Here is a 20993-nt window from a genome sequence, read left to right as displayed (position 1 = left end):
CTACCTTTCCAGCGTACCGTCGCGCGTCGGTGCCTTCCCGCTCCTCCTTACCGACCTGCTCTCTCATCTCTCTGTGCTCATAGTCTTCCCTCTGTGCCATCACCACCGCTTCATGCCGTCACCACCGCTCCGTTTCTTGCAGGTACGCACGCTCCGTTCTCCCCTCTCTCCTCCACCTCACCTCGCCTTCCTCTCAGTTCCTCTCCGCCAGCCTAACCTCTCTCTCGCCGCTCATCTTCTACCGCCAATTTCAGCCCGTCCACTTCGTTTCCTTCCTCGCCTCCAATTCCTCCGCCTCCTCTGATCCTTTCTCACAACTTCCCTCGCTCCAGCACTCCCGCGCTCTCCACCCGGGCTACTTTTTCCTCCTTCTATTTCCTCTCACTCTATCCACCTGTTCCTCCGCCGAGCGCCACGGAGGAACCCCCCTACTTTATTATACAATATTAAGAAGTAAAAATAGTTATGTTACAAAAAGACCTTATTTAGACTTTAAGACGTCTTTAAAATGACGTCTTTAGATGGTCTAGGAAATGATGTCTTACAAACGTCCATTATTAGTCCCCGACGTCATAGACCAATGTTGTGCTTTCATAAATGAGCCTAGAAGCTTTAGTATAAGAGAAAAATTTGTCTGAAAATCTCATATGTATGTGTGCGTGCGGAGTAGTATTGCGTGTCGCGAGAGATGGCGCAGCAATCGAACAAGGCTAGATGTCATTTCGTTAGACAAAGACAGATATAGAGAAAACAAAATTAGAAATGTTGACATTATCGACATCGAGGAAGTTCGGCCGTCACTCCAGCATCCCCTTAAGGGTCATCTGTTTTACCGATAAAATTATCATTTTCTTTCTACTTATGTAGCGTTAACTTGACAGAATTAAAAATGCTTCTCCATAATTGCAGTGCATACATCAATGATTCAGGGAAACCGATTTTATATAGAAAATGAGAAAAAATTACAGAATTACAGATTTCCTTACCTACTTTTATCCTAATATGTCTCGAGTTACAGCGCGATCGCTGATGTCAACTCATCACAAGATGTGCTTTATATAAAAGATATACCATTGATACGAACGTGAAAACGAGTTTCCCTGAATTGCACAACAAGAAAAACATCGATGAACCCTCCAAATCGAGATTAGAAGTCTATAAATATAAGAGTACAGTGTGTATGACGATTCGTGCGTATGTATATATGCGTGCAATGTAGGTGCTATCCTTGTCTATATCCTTGTCTACACAAGGACAGATATAAGTCGATAACATAGAAAATGATAATTTTATCGGTTATACAGACGACTCCAGCATCACCTTAAAACTTGAGAAAGACGAAACTTATAGATAGATAGATAGATAGATAGTTTATTTCTTATCCCCGCAGGGTTTGAAAGGCGTTTTTGAGGAACGGTCCCAAACCTTTACAAAACAACTCCTCGCTTCTCCGCATACATAAGGTTTTACACATCTCTTAACCTAACTTAATCTACCTAACCTAGTGGTGTGGTTGTGAGCTTCCGCCTCTGCATCCGCCCACACCCACACCCGCCGCACACACACACACCCTCTCCGCAAAAAGGGACTTCCGTTTCTTCTTGCGTCTAAGTTTTCATTTGCTCTACTTCTACCTCCTCTCTTCGGCATACCACTCATTCTCTCTCATTCTCTCCTTAGCTGTACCTCCCTCTTCCCCTCCTCCCAGCCCCTCCACATACCCCTTTTTCTTCCTCTCCTTCTCGATTTTTTTCATCCACTCTTCCTCCTCCCCCCCTCTCCCAGCACCCATCTTTTCGTCTCCTGCCAACTCCCCTCCCCTTCGTCCCAATCCCTACAACGCTCCCACGTATGCTCCCACGTCTCCTCCTCCCCCTCGCATAGTTTGTATAACATTCTCACCTCCTCCTCCCGATGTCTGCCCTCCCTCATTTCATTAACCCAGCCTAAATCTCGCTACCCTACTCCACCTGCTTTCCCCCCACCCTTTCTTTAGGTACTCCGGTATCCCCTCCTCTTTTACTTCTTTATACCATTTATTGTATTTGGACTCTTTTATTTTCTCCCATCTCTCTGCTCTTTGTACCTCCCTTTTCCACCTCACCATCTCCTCTAGTCTTGTCTCTTCCTCCCCCCTTCTCTCCCCCTCTCCCTTCTCCCACAAGCCTCTATCGCTCAGGAACTTCCTCCTGCCTTCTTCCCAGCTCGAGATTCCCCCTCTCTTCCCCGTTCTTTCCTTTACCTCCTCCCAACACCTTCTCGCTAGCTCGCTTTCTCCTCCCTCCTCCAGCCTTCTTTCGTAACCCCACGCCCTTCTGCCCGCTCTATTTCTTAATTTTTCTCTCTGCAACTCCTCCCTCACCAAGTATCCCGGCGTCCTCCTATCCACTCCCAACAGCCATCTCAAATATCTTTCCTCAAGCCTTTCCATTCCCTCTCTCTCTTCCCACCCCCATATTTCCACTCCATACCCCATTACCGTCCAAATCAGCTTGTCAAATAGCCAGATCCTTCTCCCCCAGTCCTTCCCAAACCTCCTTTTCCCTATTCCCCACACTTGCCCCATTACCGCCGCCGCCTTCTTAACCCTTTCTTTCACATGCGCTTCTTGTCCTCCATTCCTTTGTAGCGTATACCCCAGGTATCGGAACTCCTTCACCTCATCCACTTTTCTTCCTTTCCACCACCAATCCTTTTTCACCATCTTTCCTCCTCCTCTTCTAAATTTCATAATCTTGGTTTTCTCCGCGTTTAATTCCAACCTCTTCTTATCCAAGTACCTCTCCAGCCTCTCCATCATACTTTTCATTTCATCCTCCCCCTCCGCTAGCAGCACCATGTCGTCCGCAAACTCTAAGTCATACACTCTTTCTTCTCCCAGCCTGATCCCACCCCACTTGACTTTCCTTATTTCCTCCTCGAGATTCGCCAACAGTATAATGAAGAGTAGCGGGCTCAACGGACATCCCTGTCTTACCCCTCTTGCTGTCCAAAAACTCTCACCCAGCTCTTTTCGCACTCTAACCCTACTTCTCGTCTCTCTCAACACTTCCTCTATCCTCTCAACCAGACCCTCCCTCACCCCCCTTTCTCTCAGCGCCTCCATCAACACCTCCCTATCCACCGAGTCAAATGCTGCCTTTAAATCCACAAACAGTGCCACCACCTTTCCCCCCTTCCTTCCCAGATGCCTGTTCACTAGGTAGTTAAGCACATATATGTTGTCCACTGTCCCCATCCCTTTCCTGAATCCCGTTTGATTCGGCGGGATGATCCCCTTGCGCTCTACTTCCTCCTTCAGCCTTTCCGCCATAACCGCCACGTACACCTTGTATAAAGTTGATAGCAGGGTAACCCCCCTATAGTTTTCCACCCTCTCCCCTTCCCCCTTCTTCACTATGGGCACAATCACCCCCTCCTTTCAACTCTCCGGCCATCCTCCTCCCCTCCAGACCTTGTTGCAAAACCCTCTCACCCACTCTTCCAACTCCTCCCCCCGTGCTTCCACACTTCGCTTGGAATACCGTCCACCCCCGCCGCCTGTCCATCTTTCATTTTCTTTAGGACCCTTCTCACTTCCTCTTTACTTATATCCTCCTCACCTCCCTCTTCCTCCCGCCTCCTTTCTCCCCCTCCTTTGATAACCCTTCTTTCCACCCCTCCAAGTAACCTCATAAAGTGCTCTTTCCACTCCGCCATCTCTATCCCTTCCGTCACTTTCCTCCTCTTTTTCCTCCCCCTATTGACTATTTCCCACACTTCACTTTCTCTACTTACCTCCGCCGCCATTTTCTCCCACCTGTCGTTCTTCTCCTTCTTTTTCCTTTTGCACGTCTCTCTGAACTCTTGCCTCCTCCTCTTATATTCCTTCCCCTTCCCTACCTCTCTTCTCCATCTCCTTAACTCTCTTCCTGCCTCCCTCTTTTTCTCAAGGCACTCCCCATCCCACCAGCCCTCCTTCCTCTTTTCCTCCTTATTTAGCTCCTCCTCCGTCTCTTTCATTGCCCCCTTCAGCCTCCCCTCCATCTCTTCCCATTCCTCCTCTAGCCCCCTCTCCCCAAACTCCACCCCACCCAGCTTCTGCCTGAACATATTTCTCCCTTCTTCACTCCATACACCCTTCCAAGTATTTTCACCTCCTTTGCCCCCTTTCTCTCCTACCCACTCCCCTTTAAGCCAAACCTCTACCGGTTGATGGTCAGAGTCCACCCTATCCCCTATCCTCATCCTTTCCACTCTATCTTTTACCTCCCCCTCCCCAATTACATAATTTATCACCGTGCATCCCCTTCCCCCGGTATACGTAAACTCTCCCTCTTCGTCCCCCCTTATGTTCCCGTTGAAGATGTACCACCCTCTTTTCCCTAGGAAATCCAACATCAGCCTGCCCTCCCTATTTATAGTCCGGTCCTTCGACCGTCTCTTTCCTTGCAGCCCTCTCCCTTCCTCCCCCTCTTCCCCTTCCAGTTCTCCTCCTTCCTCCCTGTCCTCCACCCACCGCTGCACCGTTCCAGCTCTCTCAGCGTCTTCTCCGCTCCCTCTCCAGCGTAGACTCCCACTATCCTCCATCTCTCCTCCCCCACCCTCACCTTGCCCGTTATAATCCCCTCTCCCGCTTCCGCTATCCTCTCTTCCTTCTTCACCAACTCCTTCCTTATACCCATAACCATTCCCCCCATAGCTCTTCCCTTCTTATTCTTTCTCCTCGCTGCTTGCATTCCCCACTCATACCCTCCCGGTAGTCTCTCCTTAACTCTCTTCCACCCTCTATCATCCAACCATGTTTCCAACAGCACCATCACATCCCATTCCTTCAGCCTTGTCCAAAACTCCTTATCCTTGTTCTCTAGCCCGACCACATTCCAAAAGCCCACGCTCCACTCTCCCCTTCTCTCTCTCTCTCTCTCTCTCTCTCTCTCTCTCTCTCTCTCTCTCTCTCTCTCTCTCTCTCTCTCTCTCTCTCTCTCTCTCTCTCTCTCTCTCTCTCTCTCTCTCTCTCCCCCCTTTCCTCCCTCCCTTCTCCCCTCCCTCCCTTCTCTTACTCCAATTGTACTTGTTCTCCTTATTGGTTGCGGACTTGAACTTCTCCAAATTGCACTGCTTGCCATCGAACCAGTTATTTCCACAGTCGCACCTGAAATGCCTCCTTGCATACAGCTCCACAAGCTCATGTCCCTCATGACATTGAATGCTGCACGCCGCGCACACAGCGGCTCGGAACTTATTTGAGCAGCACGTCTTGCAAGCGTACAACGCCTGTCTTATGTATCCCTTGCTGTACGTACAATTCTGGCTATCGAACGCGCCCACTACGCACGGCTCCTCCTCGAGCTGGTTTTCCACCTGGAGAATATCCCGCCCCACAACAGAACTATTCTGTTCCCCCCTTTTCTCCCCCTCCTCCTCCTCTCTTCTTCGTTCACCTCTCCCATCCCTCAAAACCTCCTCTTCCTCATCCCATTTCCAGTATTGCTCATCTATCCATAACCTTCCGTATCCTATTCTCACTCTTCTTCCTCTTCTCTCTTCCTTTCTCGCAATTTCCTCTAGCCTCCACCTCATTTTTCTCTCTTTCCACTTCCAGTCTTCCAAAATCCTCTCTTTCCTTCCCTTCAGCTCTCTTTTTCTCTTCATAATTTCTTCTCTCTGCTCCTCATTCTTCATCCTAACCAGTACCATCTCTCTGTCCTTCTCTCTACCCCCCCTCACTCTCTTAACCTCCTCTATGCTTCCTCTCACCCCCAGGACGCTTAACACCTCCTCCACCGCCTCCCTCCTCTTTCCTTCTTTCACTTCTAATCCTCTGATTATCACATTCTTTCTCCTCTCTTCTCGCTCCTTCCTTTCCATCCTCCACTCCTAGAGTCCCTATAAGAAGAGTCTGGACACCGTCACTGTGGCTGGCCGTGGCGGCCATGTTTGGGATGAAACCGGAAATTTATGGCCATAAGGCGCGAAATGTTCAAATATTATTAAAATAGATGCAAACCAAAATACTTGTTTTTGATAATTTTTTTTTTATGTTAGCGTTAATGTAACAGATATTTTCTTTCAAGAAGACATAATTATTTTTAAAATAAAATTTATTAAAGTGGGAATGGAATTTATTTATGATTGAGAATAATAAAGAATCTTATTCATGAAGATAATAAAATCATAAGTTATACATTAAGCATTAAGTGCTAAATGGATAAAAAAACAGGTAGAATAATGTCCATCAATGCATTATTAATTATGTTGCAACATATAGAATATTATATATATATACAAAATTTAGTACAGTATTGTGTATACATGTGGTATGAAGAGATGGAAAACTTTATTGTTATCTCCATATGTGAAGCTCAATTTTGGATATTTTGATCCCACATTATAGTTAAGTGGATGATACCTAAAAATAAAATTTGGATTAATACACAGCAAGTCTTTTAGTTACTTATATTTTATTTTTATTTCTTGTATTCCTATATATTATTTTGTTATTTTAATCAACGTAAAATATAATTTGTAAGTACAACGAATGTAATACAATGAGTAATACTTAATTGACAAAAATAAAACTTTGAACATAAATTTTACATATAAATATGTGAAAATAACATTTAAATAATAACATAACATTTTAAAAATAATATTACACTTTTTGAAAAAAATAACTACGCATATCACATTATGACTAATATTTATGTTAAAAACATGTTTTATTTCACTCTACTATGCATAGCCATAGTTTTGCTTGAAAATGAGGACTTTGACATTTTAACTTTGGAAGATTTAATTTTAACACGTAACGCATAGAATCGCAAAATTATTTTTTCTTTTAAATTGTGGCATGCTGGTAAAAAATAATTAATTTTATGAAATTGATGTACAAAAAACTGTTTTAAATTAATGTGTTTTTGTAAACGCATATAGTCGTAATATTTTCTAAAAATGGTTTCCATTTCAAGAAAAAATTTGAAAGTACGCTGATTAAGAAAAAATAAATTGCATCCTTTACGACGCCTTATTTCTGTTAATCGATTGTAATAAAAAGAAGGTGATTGGTTAGAACCTGTCTGTTGCATGCAGTTTTCACAAGTTCTTTGATTTTGTTTAATATTACTCATAATGTACCCGACAATATTATGTAAACAATTCTTTTCAGTTTTAGAAAGATTAATCTCTTTTTCAGGCAAGTTGAGGATACAATTTTCAATTTCGCTTGCAGATGGCTCATTCTCGATAACATGCGTGTTTCGACTTTGTTGCAAAACATTCAGGAATTCACTGAAAAACTGTCGATCATCTTCAAAATAGCTACTCTTAGATACATTTTTCATATAATGAGCAACCAAAATTAATTTCAAATTGTTTTTGAACTGGAGAGCATTTGGAATAACGTTTTTCATTCTAACAACGGAAAATAAATTCTCAATGCAGTCTTGTGTGAATCTTCCTGAGAGTACAAACTGGAAACCCATTTCATTCAAAAGATACTGTGATAATTGAAGGAATGATGTGGTTGACATTAATACAGCAGTTTGAACTGGTTTCCATACGGACGGTATTCCGATTTCCATTTCATTAAACATACTAATAATTGTATTTAAAAACTCAACTGTTTCATAATATTTCTGTGGTTTTAACATAAACAAAGCTAATACAGGGTTACGATTAGTCATCAGATCAAACCACTTTGTGATTTGCTCAACAAACCACGATGTTGTTTCATAGTCCAATTTAGAGGTTTCTTCTGATAAAAGTTTGAGTCCAGAGCTTACATCATGACTCAACACACTTGTTGAGTTTGTAACACGCATTTTACCGAAATGTTGATTAGGGTTCAAGTTTTCATCCTTTAATTTTCGAGCTGGTTTCAATTCCATATCTTTTTGAAAATTAGATAAATCTTTAATGTGATCTATTAAAACTCTATTAGATGGTAAGTTGTGTTTATTTACAATATCTTGTGAAAGTTTAAAAACTCGGTTATTAAGTAAACAACATCTAATGTTTTTAAAAATATGAACTGCATCAGGAAAAAAATAAAGTTTGCGAGATTTATCACATAAATGTTCACAGAAAGTTTGAATAGTTGAGTATCGAGAAACATTTACTCCAAACAGTTTCCACATACTTTGATTTGATCCTCCCATATCTGAGGTAACAGCGTGTACTCGCAGACCGATGTTTTCTGCTTTGTTAATAATGTCTTCAATAATAGATTTAAAAACTTGAGCATGTATAGAGCCAGATGTAAACTCATATCCAACAATCTGTTTCAATCGACTGGCAATTCCACCAAGCTTTTGCATGATTCGCAAAAGGTTTTTCGCTGTGAGTATTTATTTGTATATTACTCTCAGTTGCATTAGGTATTGTGGATTTACCGAGAAATGTATTTGTCGACGGACAATAAAACTCTCCAGGTGTTATGTTCATCTCATCCACGATAACAATGCAATCTTTATTTGTATTGTTTCTAAATTGAGCTACTTTGAGTTTCAAAAATTTAAATATTTCATTAGAAATACCAGGTAAAAACTTTAAATTTTCTAAATAACGTCTTAGAGTACGAAGAGAAGGCAATGGATAATTATTTCGAAGTAATTCTTCGTATCCATGCGATCCGCAAGCAAACTTTAAACGATAAGCTGTGGTTAATGTGTCGTTACACCAACGCGGCATTTTTTTTGTATATAGTCAAAAGTTTAATCTGATCTTTATTAAATAGCTTATTTATAGCTTTCACCGTTCGTACATCCTGTTGTAGTCTCTTCAGTTTTATTTTTATTTTCTGCAACTGTATATTTATTCCTCTTCTGCTTCTCTGACTTTGCAACCAAAGCTTCTCCATTCTTTCCAATCTTTGTTTATATTCAAGAAATGTCTTAGGATTTAACGCCAACTCAGCTTTTTTATTTTGTTCTTCTTTACACTCCTCTTCCACGTTGTTATTTTGTGGCAGTTCCGAAATCTCAACTGTATTTGTATTTACTTGGTTCGTGCTTTCAGTACTTATTGTTGGCAAATTCTCTTCCTGGATAGATACTTCTTGAAAAACAGAAAATATATTGTTATTATTTATCTGTTGTAAATAAAAAAACTTGTTATCTAAAAAGAGAAAGATATTCGAATATTTTAACATAGTGTTCGAGAGCACGCGGTAGCGCGAGATAGCGCAAGGTAAGGACAACCACGAGAGAAGACACAGCAAGTACAGAAAAAATAGCGTTTATAATGTCAGATATGTACAGAGATAACAAAGGTTTCTTTTAGGCAAGTGCCGTGAGCGCGCACAGAGTTTAGCACGGCGAGGGCAGCGGAAAGCAGTTAAGCAAGCGAGTGCGAAACGGCGGCGGTACGCAGTATTGAAAAGCGGTAGAAAAGCGGTGTACTAGCGGTGATCTGCGAGCGAAATCGGTTCCGCGGCGCCGCGGCGGTCTTTTATCACCTCCGCGGTGATGCTCCCTCCAGGCAGATTACCGATGATTTCGGGCGGGTGATTGGCCCTCGGCGGCCTACGTCATCGCGTTGACGTCACCGTTTTCACGTGACGACAAGTGCTCGTTGCTTGTTTTCGGCAGCGGTGTTTATGGCATGAACTTTCTCCCTTGTTGGCGCGGTAGCGTGACTTTGTTATTGCTGAGCAAATGTCAGCGAATATTCCAGAATGCGACTGAGAGAAAATCCATGCCATAATTTGCCAATAATGCGACTTCTACATAGCGATTTCTTTGAATATTGCTGAAGGCGAGCGAACCCCGACATGCAATCAAACGCGATTTCCGGCAAGAGTAGCGCAATCTCAAACACATAGTAATGTAAATAAGTTACAGATTTTAATTTAATTGTATCATGAACTTTAATCATTACTTTGCTGACAATTATTATTTTGTATCATTTCTGTTCGGATTTGAGCTGCTTCTCCAAATATTGTGGGTATAGCTTTCCATTTTAATTTTTTAGTTCCATCTATTCTTACTTTTTCCCATTGATCGTCATCAAAATGAACCTATGCGAAGAACAAAATAAAAAAATATAAAATATAGAAAAAATGTGTGTGTGCGTGCGTGCGTGCGTGCGTGCGTGCGTGCGTGCGTGTGTGTGTGTGTGTGTGTGTGTGTGTGTGTGTGTGTGTCAATATACTACATAACATACTTCACACAAACGCGAATCTTTTTTGGGCTGCCAGTTATTACGTCCTATATTATTTATCCACACAGTTTGTACTTCGTTCTCTTTTGGAAAGCTACACATTTTAATGTTCTGTGTGGATGTATTTTTGCAATTTTTAGCTGCACAATAAGGCATTTTAATACTGCAATAATAAAAGATAGATTAATATAACCTACACATATGTTACAAATTTAATTGTATTGATTTGTACAAATTTCATGCATTTATCTATTTATTTTTTAAAACATGTTAATCACAAGAAATACACAAACTCACCTCTCTTTTAACACACTTCGTAAACTTTATAATCATCACCAGACTCTGTCATCACTTTTACGCGCACATCTACGGATCATCCTAACCAAGGAAACTTCCGGTTTCATCCCATACATGGCGGAACCAATCCGAAATCAGACGGGCGGTGTCCAGACTCTTCTTATAGGGACTCTATCCACTCCAACTCTCTCACTTTGTCCCCCACCTCCCCTCTTTCTTCCTCCCCCAGTACCCTACCTCCTCTTTCTTTCTCTCCAACTCCTCTACCGTCCTTTCAAGCCCTTTTATGCAGCTCACTAACTTCTCCTTTTCTTCATTCTATTTCTCCTCTCGCTCCTTACACTCTCTTCTCAACTCTTCTACCTCCCCTCTCATTAACCTCCCCTGTTCTCTGAGCCCCTCCTTCATCTCTTCCATCATCTGTCTCAAATCTCCCCTCCACCCTTTCACCTCCCTCAATTCATTCATCACCCCCTTCACTTCTTCCCTCCACTTCCTCATATCCTCCCTCCACTCGCTTTTCTCCTTTTCCCCCCAGCCCAGCGTCTTGGGAGGCTTCTTACTCTCTCTATCCTCCTTCTCCCCCCTCTCTCTTGCATTTCCGTATTTTCTCTTTTCCTCTTTGCGTCCTCTGCTTTCCCGACGCTCCCAGCGCTCCCTACGCTGCTGACGCTCCCGCTTCTTGATCTCTGTGCCCCCGCCCCCCCCCTCATCATACCCTATCCACCCAATCATTCTCTCTAGGCCGACTCCCTTCTTAGGCTTTATCTCCACGGCCCGTCCCTTACCCCACCCTGCGCGCCGTCTATATCTCACGTCTATATCTGCACTCCTCGCCCGCGGCCGCTCGCGCTCGACGCTTTCCCTTCTTAGCGCTTCGCGTACTCCCTGCCCGGCCCGCTCTCACGCACGCTTTTCGTACCCTTTTTCCTCCTCAATCCTCCTCACTCACACCTTCTCTCCACTTCCACACACACTCTCGCTCCTCCACTCTCTCCCTCTCACTCTCTCACCTCCACCAACACTCTCCCACGCTCTCACAACACTGCCGAATGAACTCGCCTAACCGCTACGTGACACACTCTATCGCACCGGAAACGGAAGTCCCAAGACGAAACTTATATATACAATAGTAGCGATAGAGTAACGATAGTAACAGAACAGAAGAGAAGCAAGAATTACTAGACGCGGTAACGCTTCAAGTGTTCTAGAGTTATTTTAACCGCGAACATACGAATACGGAAATTGCATCCTCAACAAATAGGGTGCATTTGTTTACGCAGGGCTGCGTGCAGAAACATCACCCAAGTGCTAAAAATCCTACAGCATATGTTACGTGCACTATAGATTTTCAGCGCTCGGGTGATGTTTCTGCACGCAGCCCTGTGTAAACGAATGCACCCATATATATTGTATAACATTGTTCAGACTTCCTTACGCCCAGGGCTGCGTTCAGGAATTACGCCTAGGCGCACCTAGGGGTGCGTTCCGATTCCCCACCTGGGTGCTGAAAATCTATAGTGCACGTAACATATACTATAAGATTTTTAGCAATCGGATAGGAAATCCGAACGCAGCCTAGGTAACTCCAATGCTATAGTGTACGTGACGTAAACTATACCTAGACAGCACAAAGATGTCTAAAAGATGACTAAAAGGTGACAAATTTTCGGCGTAGATGTCTTTTCGTTAGAACTTAAAGTCGACTAAAAGATGACTAAAAGATGACTTATGTCCCACTAAATGTCGTTTTATAGTCAAAACTTACCCAGATGACTAAAAGACATCCGATATTAGACATTATTTAGTCGTCTTTTAAAAGCATATTGTGGACATGCCCAGATAGCAAAATGTGTTCGTTCTGAGTACATATAGTACTCACGTTTATTAAAAACATAATGGCAAGAATAGACACAGATGCGGGCTCATATGTTGCTCAGAATGCAGACATGTTATGAAATCTATATAAGTTTACAAAATAGTGAACACATAAATGTTCAATGAAATACTGCATATTGTGTGCACATAAAGCTTAAGAAATGACAACAATTTTAAATATTTCATGCTTAATAAAATTATTTAAAAACATGTAAATAAATAAGTAAGACGTATCCAACAATTTATCAAAAATTGCTTCGCAGACCTCTGCACTATGTGATACCAGAGGTATCACTTAAGCTGATCTGCAGCAAAGAACATTGTAATTAGGCTTCTCACAAGCTCGCCTCTTATACTAGCGCGTAATGATTTTTGATAACAAGAAAGTGACGCGTGGTATAGCCGCGTCGCGACAGCATGCGGTACTAGCGCTCGCGGTAATTGTTGTAAAATTATTTCCACCAGGGTCAGCATGTGATTATCACGAGTTGGCTATTGTAAGTAACGTCAATATCTGAGCTCATATATTTCCTCATATACATGTTAACTTGTATTCATGATGTGTATCATCACAATATGATCACAAGACATACATCACATTTCGATCAATATCAGAAGATCATGACGTGATGAAATCTGATCATCAGGCATTGCTATCTAGGTGTTTTCATTCTTTATATTTTATATAAATTTGATTTATAAATAAAAAATTATGTTAATAAAACTTATAAAAAATAATAATATAAGTAAAATTTTTTTTTTTTTTAATATCTTATTACAACGAAAGAACATTTTATTTCAATGAGTATTCCACCGAGGGTTAGAATTGAGTCAGAGTCGAGTCAGAGTCGGGTTAAAGTCAGATTGGTTTGTCTGTTTTCACCAGATCAGAGTTACACCAGGGTTGCGGCAAGGTTGAACGTAACCAACTGTGCAAAATATCAGCAGTATACACCAGTAGCCTGATATTAAGATTATGCTACTAAGAACATCATAAAATATCATGAATCTGAGAACGATAATGTTAATTTACAGTACCAAGTAATATGCAGAAATTAATATGCAGAAAATATTTTTTATTTCAAGATCGGCGACAAAAATTAGCACAAAGGTTATCCCGTTGGCAACACTACAGTAACCTTAACTCGACTCTTGTCGTTTTCACCCATCGACATATAGTATGGATTGACGCTCAGGTATAGAAAAATATGACCGGTGACTCACACCGGTGAAAGAAAAGAGATAGCGACTGGTAGAGGTCAAGCTGTCTTTCTATCCAATAGTATATAGACAAAGAGGGAACGAGGTAGAGGTCAACTCTACCGGACACTTTTTGACGGCTTTCATGTAGGGATCGCGTAGTCTATACTATAGGCGGTATTCATAGTCGGATCTTATTTCAAGACCGTCTTAAGTAATGTCTTAAGTTGCTACCCTTATGGAAAAATACACTCAACTTTTGGTGTTAACCGTTAAAAAAACACCATAGAAAAACCCTTAAAGTTGGGTGTGATTTCGGACCGTCAATTGAAGGTTAACCATCATTTGAAGGTTAATCTTCAATTGGCGGTCCAAAATCACACCCAACTTTAAGGGTTTTTCTTTGGATGATGGTTAACCTTCAAGTAATAGTTATCCTTCAATTAATGGTTAATCCTTAAAAATGACGGTATAAACGCTAAAAATATAAACCCTCAAATGAAAGTAACAAATATGGCGTCCCAATGAAAATCTCTTAAGGGCTCCGCTCGCTGAATCGGACTCCTCGCCTCGATCCTTTCTCTCGGACGCTAGCTGCCGCAGCTCTCCCTTTCCTGGCGGTGAGCTTTCCCTGGTAATCCGACTCTCGCTCGGTTGGTCCCCAGAACACGCGCCGCAACGATCAATCCGTCAAGAAAGAGGTAACGGACTCGACACGTTCGAAGAAACGCAAGTAAGTGCGGCCATGACACCTAACGAGGCTCTTTGAGAGTAGCGATTCGCGCGTCGCGCCTTCTAATGTGAAACGATCGGGCGTTGTACATTCAACGATGAGGATCAATCTCCAACCTACACTAAACATTGAGGCTTAATCCCCAACCTACACTTATCATTGAGAATAAACTCCCAATAAACACTCATCATTGAGGATTAAACCCACAATTTACCTAAACCTTAATGGTCAACACTCAATCTACACCTAAATTTAAGTGTTGACATTTAACTTTGATGACAAACACTAAACTTACGCCCAAATTTGAGTGTTAACTCTCAATTTGGGTGTTAACCATCAAAGTTGAGTGTACTTTTTCATAAAGGTAATACGGTCATTTGATTGGCTGGACGGAGTCTTAAGACTGCTTTTGACCAGACTTAAGATGATCTTAGATATAAGATCCGACTATGAATACCGCCCTATATGTCGATGTTTCCACGGAACCTCATTTGGACCTTACCTTAAAACTTTGTTGAGTAGGGTTCAGATTCGAGTTTGGTGTTTCCACCGTAAGAGCGTTCACACTAAAGGTGGAAGCACATAAAATAGCAGGAGCCATGGGCAGAATGCAGAAGCCATATGCGCATGCGCTATGGTATTTGTAGAGCTCTACCGATACCATAGCGCATGCGCATATAGCTTTTGCATTTTGCTCATGGCTCCTGCAATTTTATGTGCTTCCACCTTAATTCGACTCTGTCTGACCCGACTCTGACCCGATTCTGATCCGATTCTAACGCTTGATAGAAACATCCCAAGCAGCAGACAATGTTTTTTAAATGTTTTTTTTTATATTTATTTTTCATTAATTATACATTGTATAATTCATTGTAAAAATAATATTTATTTAATGTTTATTAAATATTTATTTTACATTGATTATTTATTTGAAATAGTGATTTAGAGAAAATATTTATTTACTGTTTATTTGACGTTTATTTAATATTTCTTTTACATTAATTATTTATTTGCAATAACATTATAAAAAAATATTTATTTAATATTTATTTAATATTTATATTTAATATTTACTTCAAATATTATTTTATATTAATTATTTAATTGTAAGAGATGTTTCAATCAAATTTTTTTGTTGTCGTTTTGCTTTATAAATTATGTGCCGTTCCGTAAAAAATTTCCGCGTCATAGGACCCATAAGATTTTTTAACACTTTAAAGATATGTTGTAGACAATTACAGGTAAGAAGGAAGCGTCAGAGTCAGAGGATCGTCACTTGTCCATTCGATCATCAAAGTTAAGCAACGTGGGCGCGGTACCATACTCGGGTGACAGGTTTGAGAGAGCAGTTTTTTCATATGGGCGCGCGGTTGTACGCACACCCAATATATAAAAAAACAGTTAGGAAAGCGGTTTTTAGATAAAGAAAAAGAACGTTCTTCAAACGTTTCTTTGTCGAAAAAGTTGTTAAAATAAGCGTTCTTAATTAAAAAATGTTTAATGTTAATAGAACATTTATTTGATGTTAAAAAAACATTTTTTAAGGTTAACAAACGTTTATTTAATATTAAAAACACATTTTTTTAATGTTAAAAAAACGTTTTTTACAATATTAAAATAAATATTTTTTTAATAAGAAAAAAAGGGTCTATCCCATTAATTTAAACGTTTTTTAAATATTTTTTTCATTAATAAAAATGTTTTTAAAAACGTTTAAAAAATATTTTTTTGCTACTTGGGATGATATAGCGTCACGATTACCCAAGTAGCAAAAAAATATTTTTTAAACGTTTTTAAAAACATTTTTAGTAATAAAAAATATATTTAAAAAACGTTTAATTTAATGGGATAAATCCTTTTTTTCTTATTAAAAAAATATTTATTTTAATATTGTAAAAAATGTTCTTTTAACATTAAAAAAATGTGTTTTTAATATTAAATAAACGTTTGTTAACATTAAAAAATGTTTTTTTAACATTAAATAAATGTTTTATTAACATTAAACATTTTTTTAATGTTTAAGAACGTTTATTTTAACAACTTTTTTGACAAAGGAACGTTTAAAGAACGTTCTTTTTCTTTATCTTGGAAAAGATAAAAACCGCTTTCCTAACTGTTACTTTTGTATATAGGGTGTGCGTACAACCGCGCGTCCATCTGAAAAAACTGCTCTCTCAAGCCGGTCACCTATCCGAGTATAGTACCGCACGTTGCTTGACTTTGATGATCAAATGGACAAGTGACGATCCTCTGACGCTTCCTTCTTACCTCTAAGCCCTTATAGAAAAATACACTCAACTTTTGGTGTTAACTGTTAAAAAAACACTATAGAAAAACCTTTAAAGTTGGGTGTGATTTCGGACCGCCAATTGCATGAAGGTTAACCATCATTTGAAGGTTAATCTTCAATAATCGGTCCGAAATCACACCCAACTTTAAGGGTTTTCCTTTGGATGATGGTTAACCTTCAAGTGATAGTTAACATTCAATTAATGGTTAATCCTTAAAAATGCCGGTATAAACCCTAAAAATATGAACCCTCAAATGGAAGTAACAAATATGGCGTCCCAATGAGAATCTCTTAAGGGCTCCGCTCGCTGAACCGGACTCCTCGCCTCGATCCTCCCTCTCGGACGCTAGCTGCCGCAGCTCTCCCTTTCCTGGCGGTGAGCTCTCCCTGGTGATCCGACTCTCGCTCGGTTGGTCTCCAGAACACGCGCCGCAACGATCAATCCGTCAAGAAAGAGGTAACGGACTCGACACGTTCGAAGAAACGCAAGCAAGTGCGGCCACGACACCTAACGAGTGAGGAAGGAGGTGGGGGCTCTTTGAGAGTGGCGACTCGCGCGTCGCGCCATCTAATGTAAAACGATCGGGCGTTGTAAAACGCGAAAAGAATTCGAGCGCAATATCTGAACAAATTATTTAATTTTTAATAAGTCCAATTATTAATATTTATTTTCATAACTGAACTTATTTTTTATTTTAATAAATGTAAATACAAATATCTTATTGTATTAATATTTACTATTAATATTTAATATTAAAAATTTAATTAGTTGCTTAATTTAACTTCTTGTTTAATAAATGAGCGGATGTAGTACTGAAAATGTACCTATTATATATTTTAATTTTCAAAATTGTTAAATTACAAACAGGAATTTTGTTGTGACTTTTAAAGTTACAAAGTAACTATTTAATGGAAATGGAAGCCTAAAAAAATTAATATTGTAACGCAATTATTATAATGCTCAAATCATAAAATATTTACATTATCCATGTCTGCCATAACAATGTAATTTTTTATTCATATTGCATTCTATATAATGGCAATGTTATTATATATTTGACAGGCAAATCAAAATAGCTTCGAATCGATATCGAAATAATGAAATAACGATGTCTTAACAGAAAATACATAATTTGCCTATTTACAGTCTGGCGCGATGAATGTATGTCACAAATAATCTCTTCTTTTAAAAAATGTCATATAGCACAAACATCGAAATAAGCTTCAATTTTCGAGCATTATTTCGATATGATGTAATATCGATTATTTCGACGTCAATTAGACGTCGATTCGATGGGTCATTTCTCGCTGGGGTAGGGCCTAAGTCAAATTTTTTAAATGAAAACCCCTATTTTTTACTGTACCATCTTTCTCTATTAATTAATTTGAACAACTTTTGTTTGAAAAATTCTTTTATTTGCCTAATACTTTTTGAGATATTCAAGGAAAACTTGGTAACTTTTTCAATATTTAGCTTATGATATCTTGATAATTGTTTGCCAGAGGAAAAAGTGGTACAGAGGACTTTTTAACTTAATTTTATTTCAAAAATGTGCTGTCGCAATAGCACTCCAATTTTTTTAAATATTTGTAAACGCTCCAAGAAGATGCATACACAAATATTTAAAAAAAATTGGAGTATACTATTGCAACAGCACATTTTTGAAATAAAATTAAGTTAAAAAGTCCTCTGTACCACTTTTTTCTCTGGCAAACAATCATCAAGATATCACAAGCTAAATATATATTGAAAAAGTTACCAAGTTTTCCTTGAATATCTCAAAAAGTATTATATAGAAAGATGGTACAATAAAAAATATGGGTTTTTATTTAAAAAATTTGACTTAGGCCCTATTGGGCTCAATACAGGCCCTGGAACCAAAATCCAATAAGATCGTCTATTGGCCCCCTTCAAACCTTTCAACTTTTATCTGAAACACTTTTCCAATAAACCAAGCCGTCAATTGACACTTAACGAAAATTAACACAATAACATTTAAACGACACCCAACGATAAAGGGATCATGGCGACACTGATTAATTCGACACAGAACATTAAAGGTTAACACTCTGTTAATACCAAACCAACATCCAACGATGAGGATCAATCTCCAACCTACACTAAACATTGAGACTTAATCCCCAACCTACACTTATCATTGAGAATAAACTCCCAATATACACTCATCATTGAGGATTAAACCCACAATTTACCTAAACCTTAATAGTCAACACTCAATCTACACGTAAATTTAAGTGTTGACACTTAACTTTGATGACAAACACTAAACTTACGCCCAAATTTGAGTGTTAACTCTCAATTTGGGTGTTAACCATCAAAGTTGAGTGTATTTTTTCATAAGGGTTATATATAATTATATATAACCAGAGAGAAACCTGAGAGCGGCCACCCGGATCATTCCGTTCCAGCGGACGTATACTGACGCGCCGCCTGAGAAAGTGGACGTCAACTACGTCGTTACGCTCGGTAACGGTACACACATGGTTCGTGTCCATGCTATGGTTCGTGTCCGAACTACTCAGATGGAGGGGATATGCCAGTCGGCTGACTCGGCACTCGGCAAGCTTCGAGCGGGGAGAGAAGGGCAGACATACGATCTGCTGTCTCCTTCTCTCTTGAGCTGTGACGTAGCTGCTTAGCACGCGCCGGCTATGCGACGTTGCCACGATGCACGCATTTCGGGTATCGCGTTTCGTGTCTCGCCGAGTGCCGAGTCTCGAGTTGGCAAATTTACGATGCGATATACGTTACATTTGCGTTTATCAATTATTAAAATAAGAGCATTGAGCCGGAACTAGGTGTTAGTGTTCAAAAGTACAATATAATTAATAGAAATTAATGAATTACATACGTTTCGGTCACATATAGGACCATATTCAGTGATACATAAAAAACATTTCCTAATATATAATGCTAACAATTAAAACTAAAATTCACGCAACCGTTTGTTGTTTCGAAGTACGTCATACTGTAAAATGAATTTAGTATAATTAGATCAGTGTGTGATTAACGCTATTACAGAAAAATCTTTTGTTACATACATCAAGCCGTTCGTCAGGAGAAATTGTTGAGTCTACATTGTCGGTATGTGTTCTCTAGCGATGAAATGGCAAAATACTCGGCGGACGAGAGAACGCAACAACATATATAGACAAGATAATAGGAAAGGAAGGGGGAAAGGAAAAAGGTGGGAAGGAAGTGGGAAGGGACTTAGGGAGGGAACAAGTTAAGGGGGGAGACTCGTGTAACACGCTAAAAAGTAAGATAACTTTTGGAATTTTTTTTTGAAGAATTAATGCGACGGATCTTTTTTAAACTGTTAGGGTATTTTATTATACATTTCAAGAGATAAAAAAAAAATTTTTTTGTTAAAAAATATTGGTTGTGTTAGGAACTATGGAGGTTACGAGGCCGCGGTCTCGTCGCCGGAGTTGTAAATCGGCGGGCGTTATAGCGCCTGTTGTACTCGTCTGAAACAAAAAAAAAAATGTTCTTATTCTCTATAAAATTACGTCGTCGATGAACCTAAAAAAAAAGGTAAAAGTGCAAAATTAAGGAAACGGCGGGACTTAAAAGAAAAGTTGCAATTTAAAAAAAAAATTTTCGTTTCTTTTAAGTCCCGCCGTTTCCTTAATTTTGCACATTTACCTTCTTTTTTAGGTTTATCGACGATGTAATTTTATAGAGAATAAGAAAATTTTTTTTATTTTTGTTTCAGACGAGTACAACAGGCGCTATAACGCCCGCCGATTTACAACTCCGGCGACGAGACCGCGGCCTCGTATCCTCCATAGTTCCTAACACAATCATTATTTTTTAACAAAAAAAATTTTTTTTATCTCTTGAAATGTATAATAAAATACCCTAAAAGTTTGAAAAAAATCCGTCGCATTGATCCTTCAAAAAAAAATTCCAAAAGTTACCTTACTTTTTAGCGTGTTACACGAGTCTCCCCTCTTAAGGACCGGAAGATAACTCTCCGAAAGAGATTCTGTGTCGTTTTGTTTATTTAACGGGGATGACTGCCGTTTAATATGTATCATTTCAGAAATTAATCTCTTTCGGAGCGATGGCTCAACATCAAAGATCTCAACCTTGTCCCAGTCAAACTCGTGGTCAGTCTGCAACCTGTGACACGAAATAACCGAGGGGGAACCAGACTTTTTATTAATATTTAATCTATGCTCTCTCACTCTGGTCTTCAATTGCCTTTTACTTTGGCCAACATAGGTTGCCTCACAATCTCTGCATGGAATTTTGTATACAATATTGCTATGGGCTAACTTGTCGAGTTTATCTTTGCCCGTTTTAATAAACTTTTTTAAGGGGTGTGCAACTGAATAAACAATTTCTGCGTCTTTGACAAATCTTTTAAATTTATCAGACGCAGATTTTACATAAGGAACAGTGAAGAATTTTCTGTTGTTGGAAGA

At 39.6% G+C, this 20993-nt stretch overlaps 1 protein-coding gene across 1 annotated transcript; it reads right to left on the bottom strand.

The window, feature by feature from the left end:
* Positions 1 to 8653: 8653 nt before the first annotated feature.
* Positions 8654 to 10296, bottom strand: LOC139780356 (uncharacterized). Its single transcript, XM_071718977.1, has 3 exons — positions 10144 to 10296; positions 9859 to 9997; positions 8654 to 9036 (listed from the first exon to the last, which is right to left on the bottom strand). The coding sequence occupies exons 1-3, from the start codon at positions 10294 to 10296 to the stop codon at positions 8654 to 8656; spliced, it is 675 nt and encodes a 224-aa protein (XP_071575078.1).
* Between the last annotated feature and the right edge of the window lie 10697 nt (positions 10297 to 20993).

The sequence above is a fragment of the Temnothorax nylanderi genome, unplaced genomic scaffold (genome assembly GCF_030848795.1).
Source record: "Temnothorax nylanderi isolate EJ_2023f unplaced genomic scaffold, tnyl_v1.0 TNYL_tig0273_pilon, whole genome shotgun sequence".
NCBI classification, from domain to species: domain Eukaryota; kingdom Metazoa; phylum Arthropoda; class Insecta; order Hymenoptera; family Formicidae; genus Temnothorax; species Temnothorax nylanderi.
The sequence above is the reverse complement of the archived record's forward strand: the minus strand, read 5'-3'. Positions and strand labels throughout refer to the sequence as shown.

Bases quoted from the DNA above. Each gene is read 5' to 3' on its own strand.
- LOC139780356 (XM_071718977.1), bottom strand. From the start codon at position 10,296: ATGCCTTATTGTGCAGCTAAAAATTGCAAAAATACATCCACACAGAAC. The intron at 9,998-10,143 runs GTATGTTATGTA...TTCTTCGCATAG, and splicing joins AAGATTCGCGTTTGTGTGAA to GTTCATTTTGATGACGATCA. The intron at 9,037-9,858 runs GTAATGATTAAA...CTGTTTTTCAAG, and splicing joins AAATAATAATTGTCAGCAAA to AAGTATCTATCCAGGAAGAG.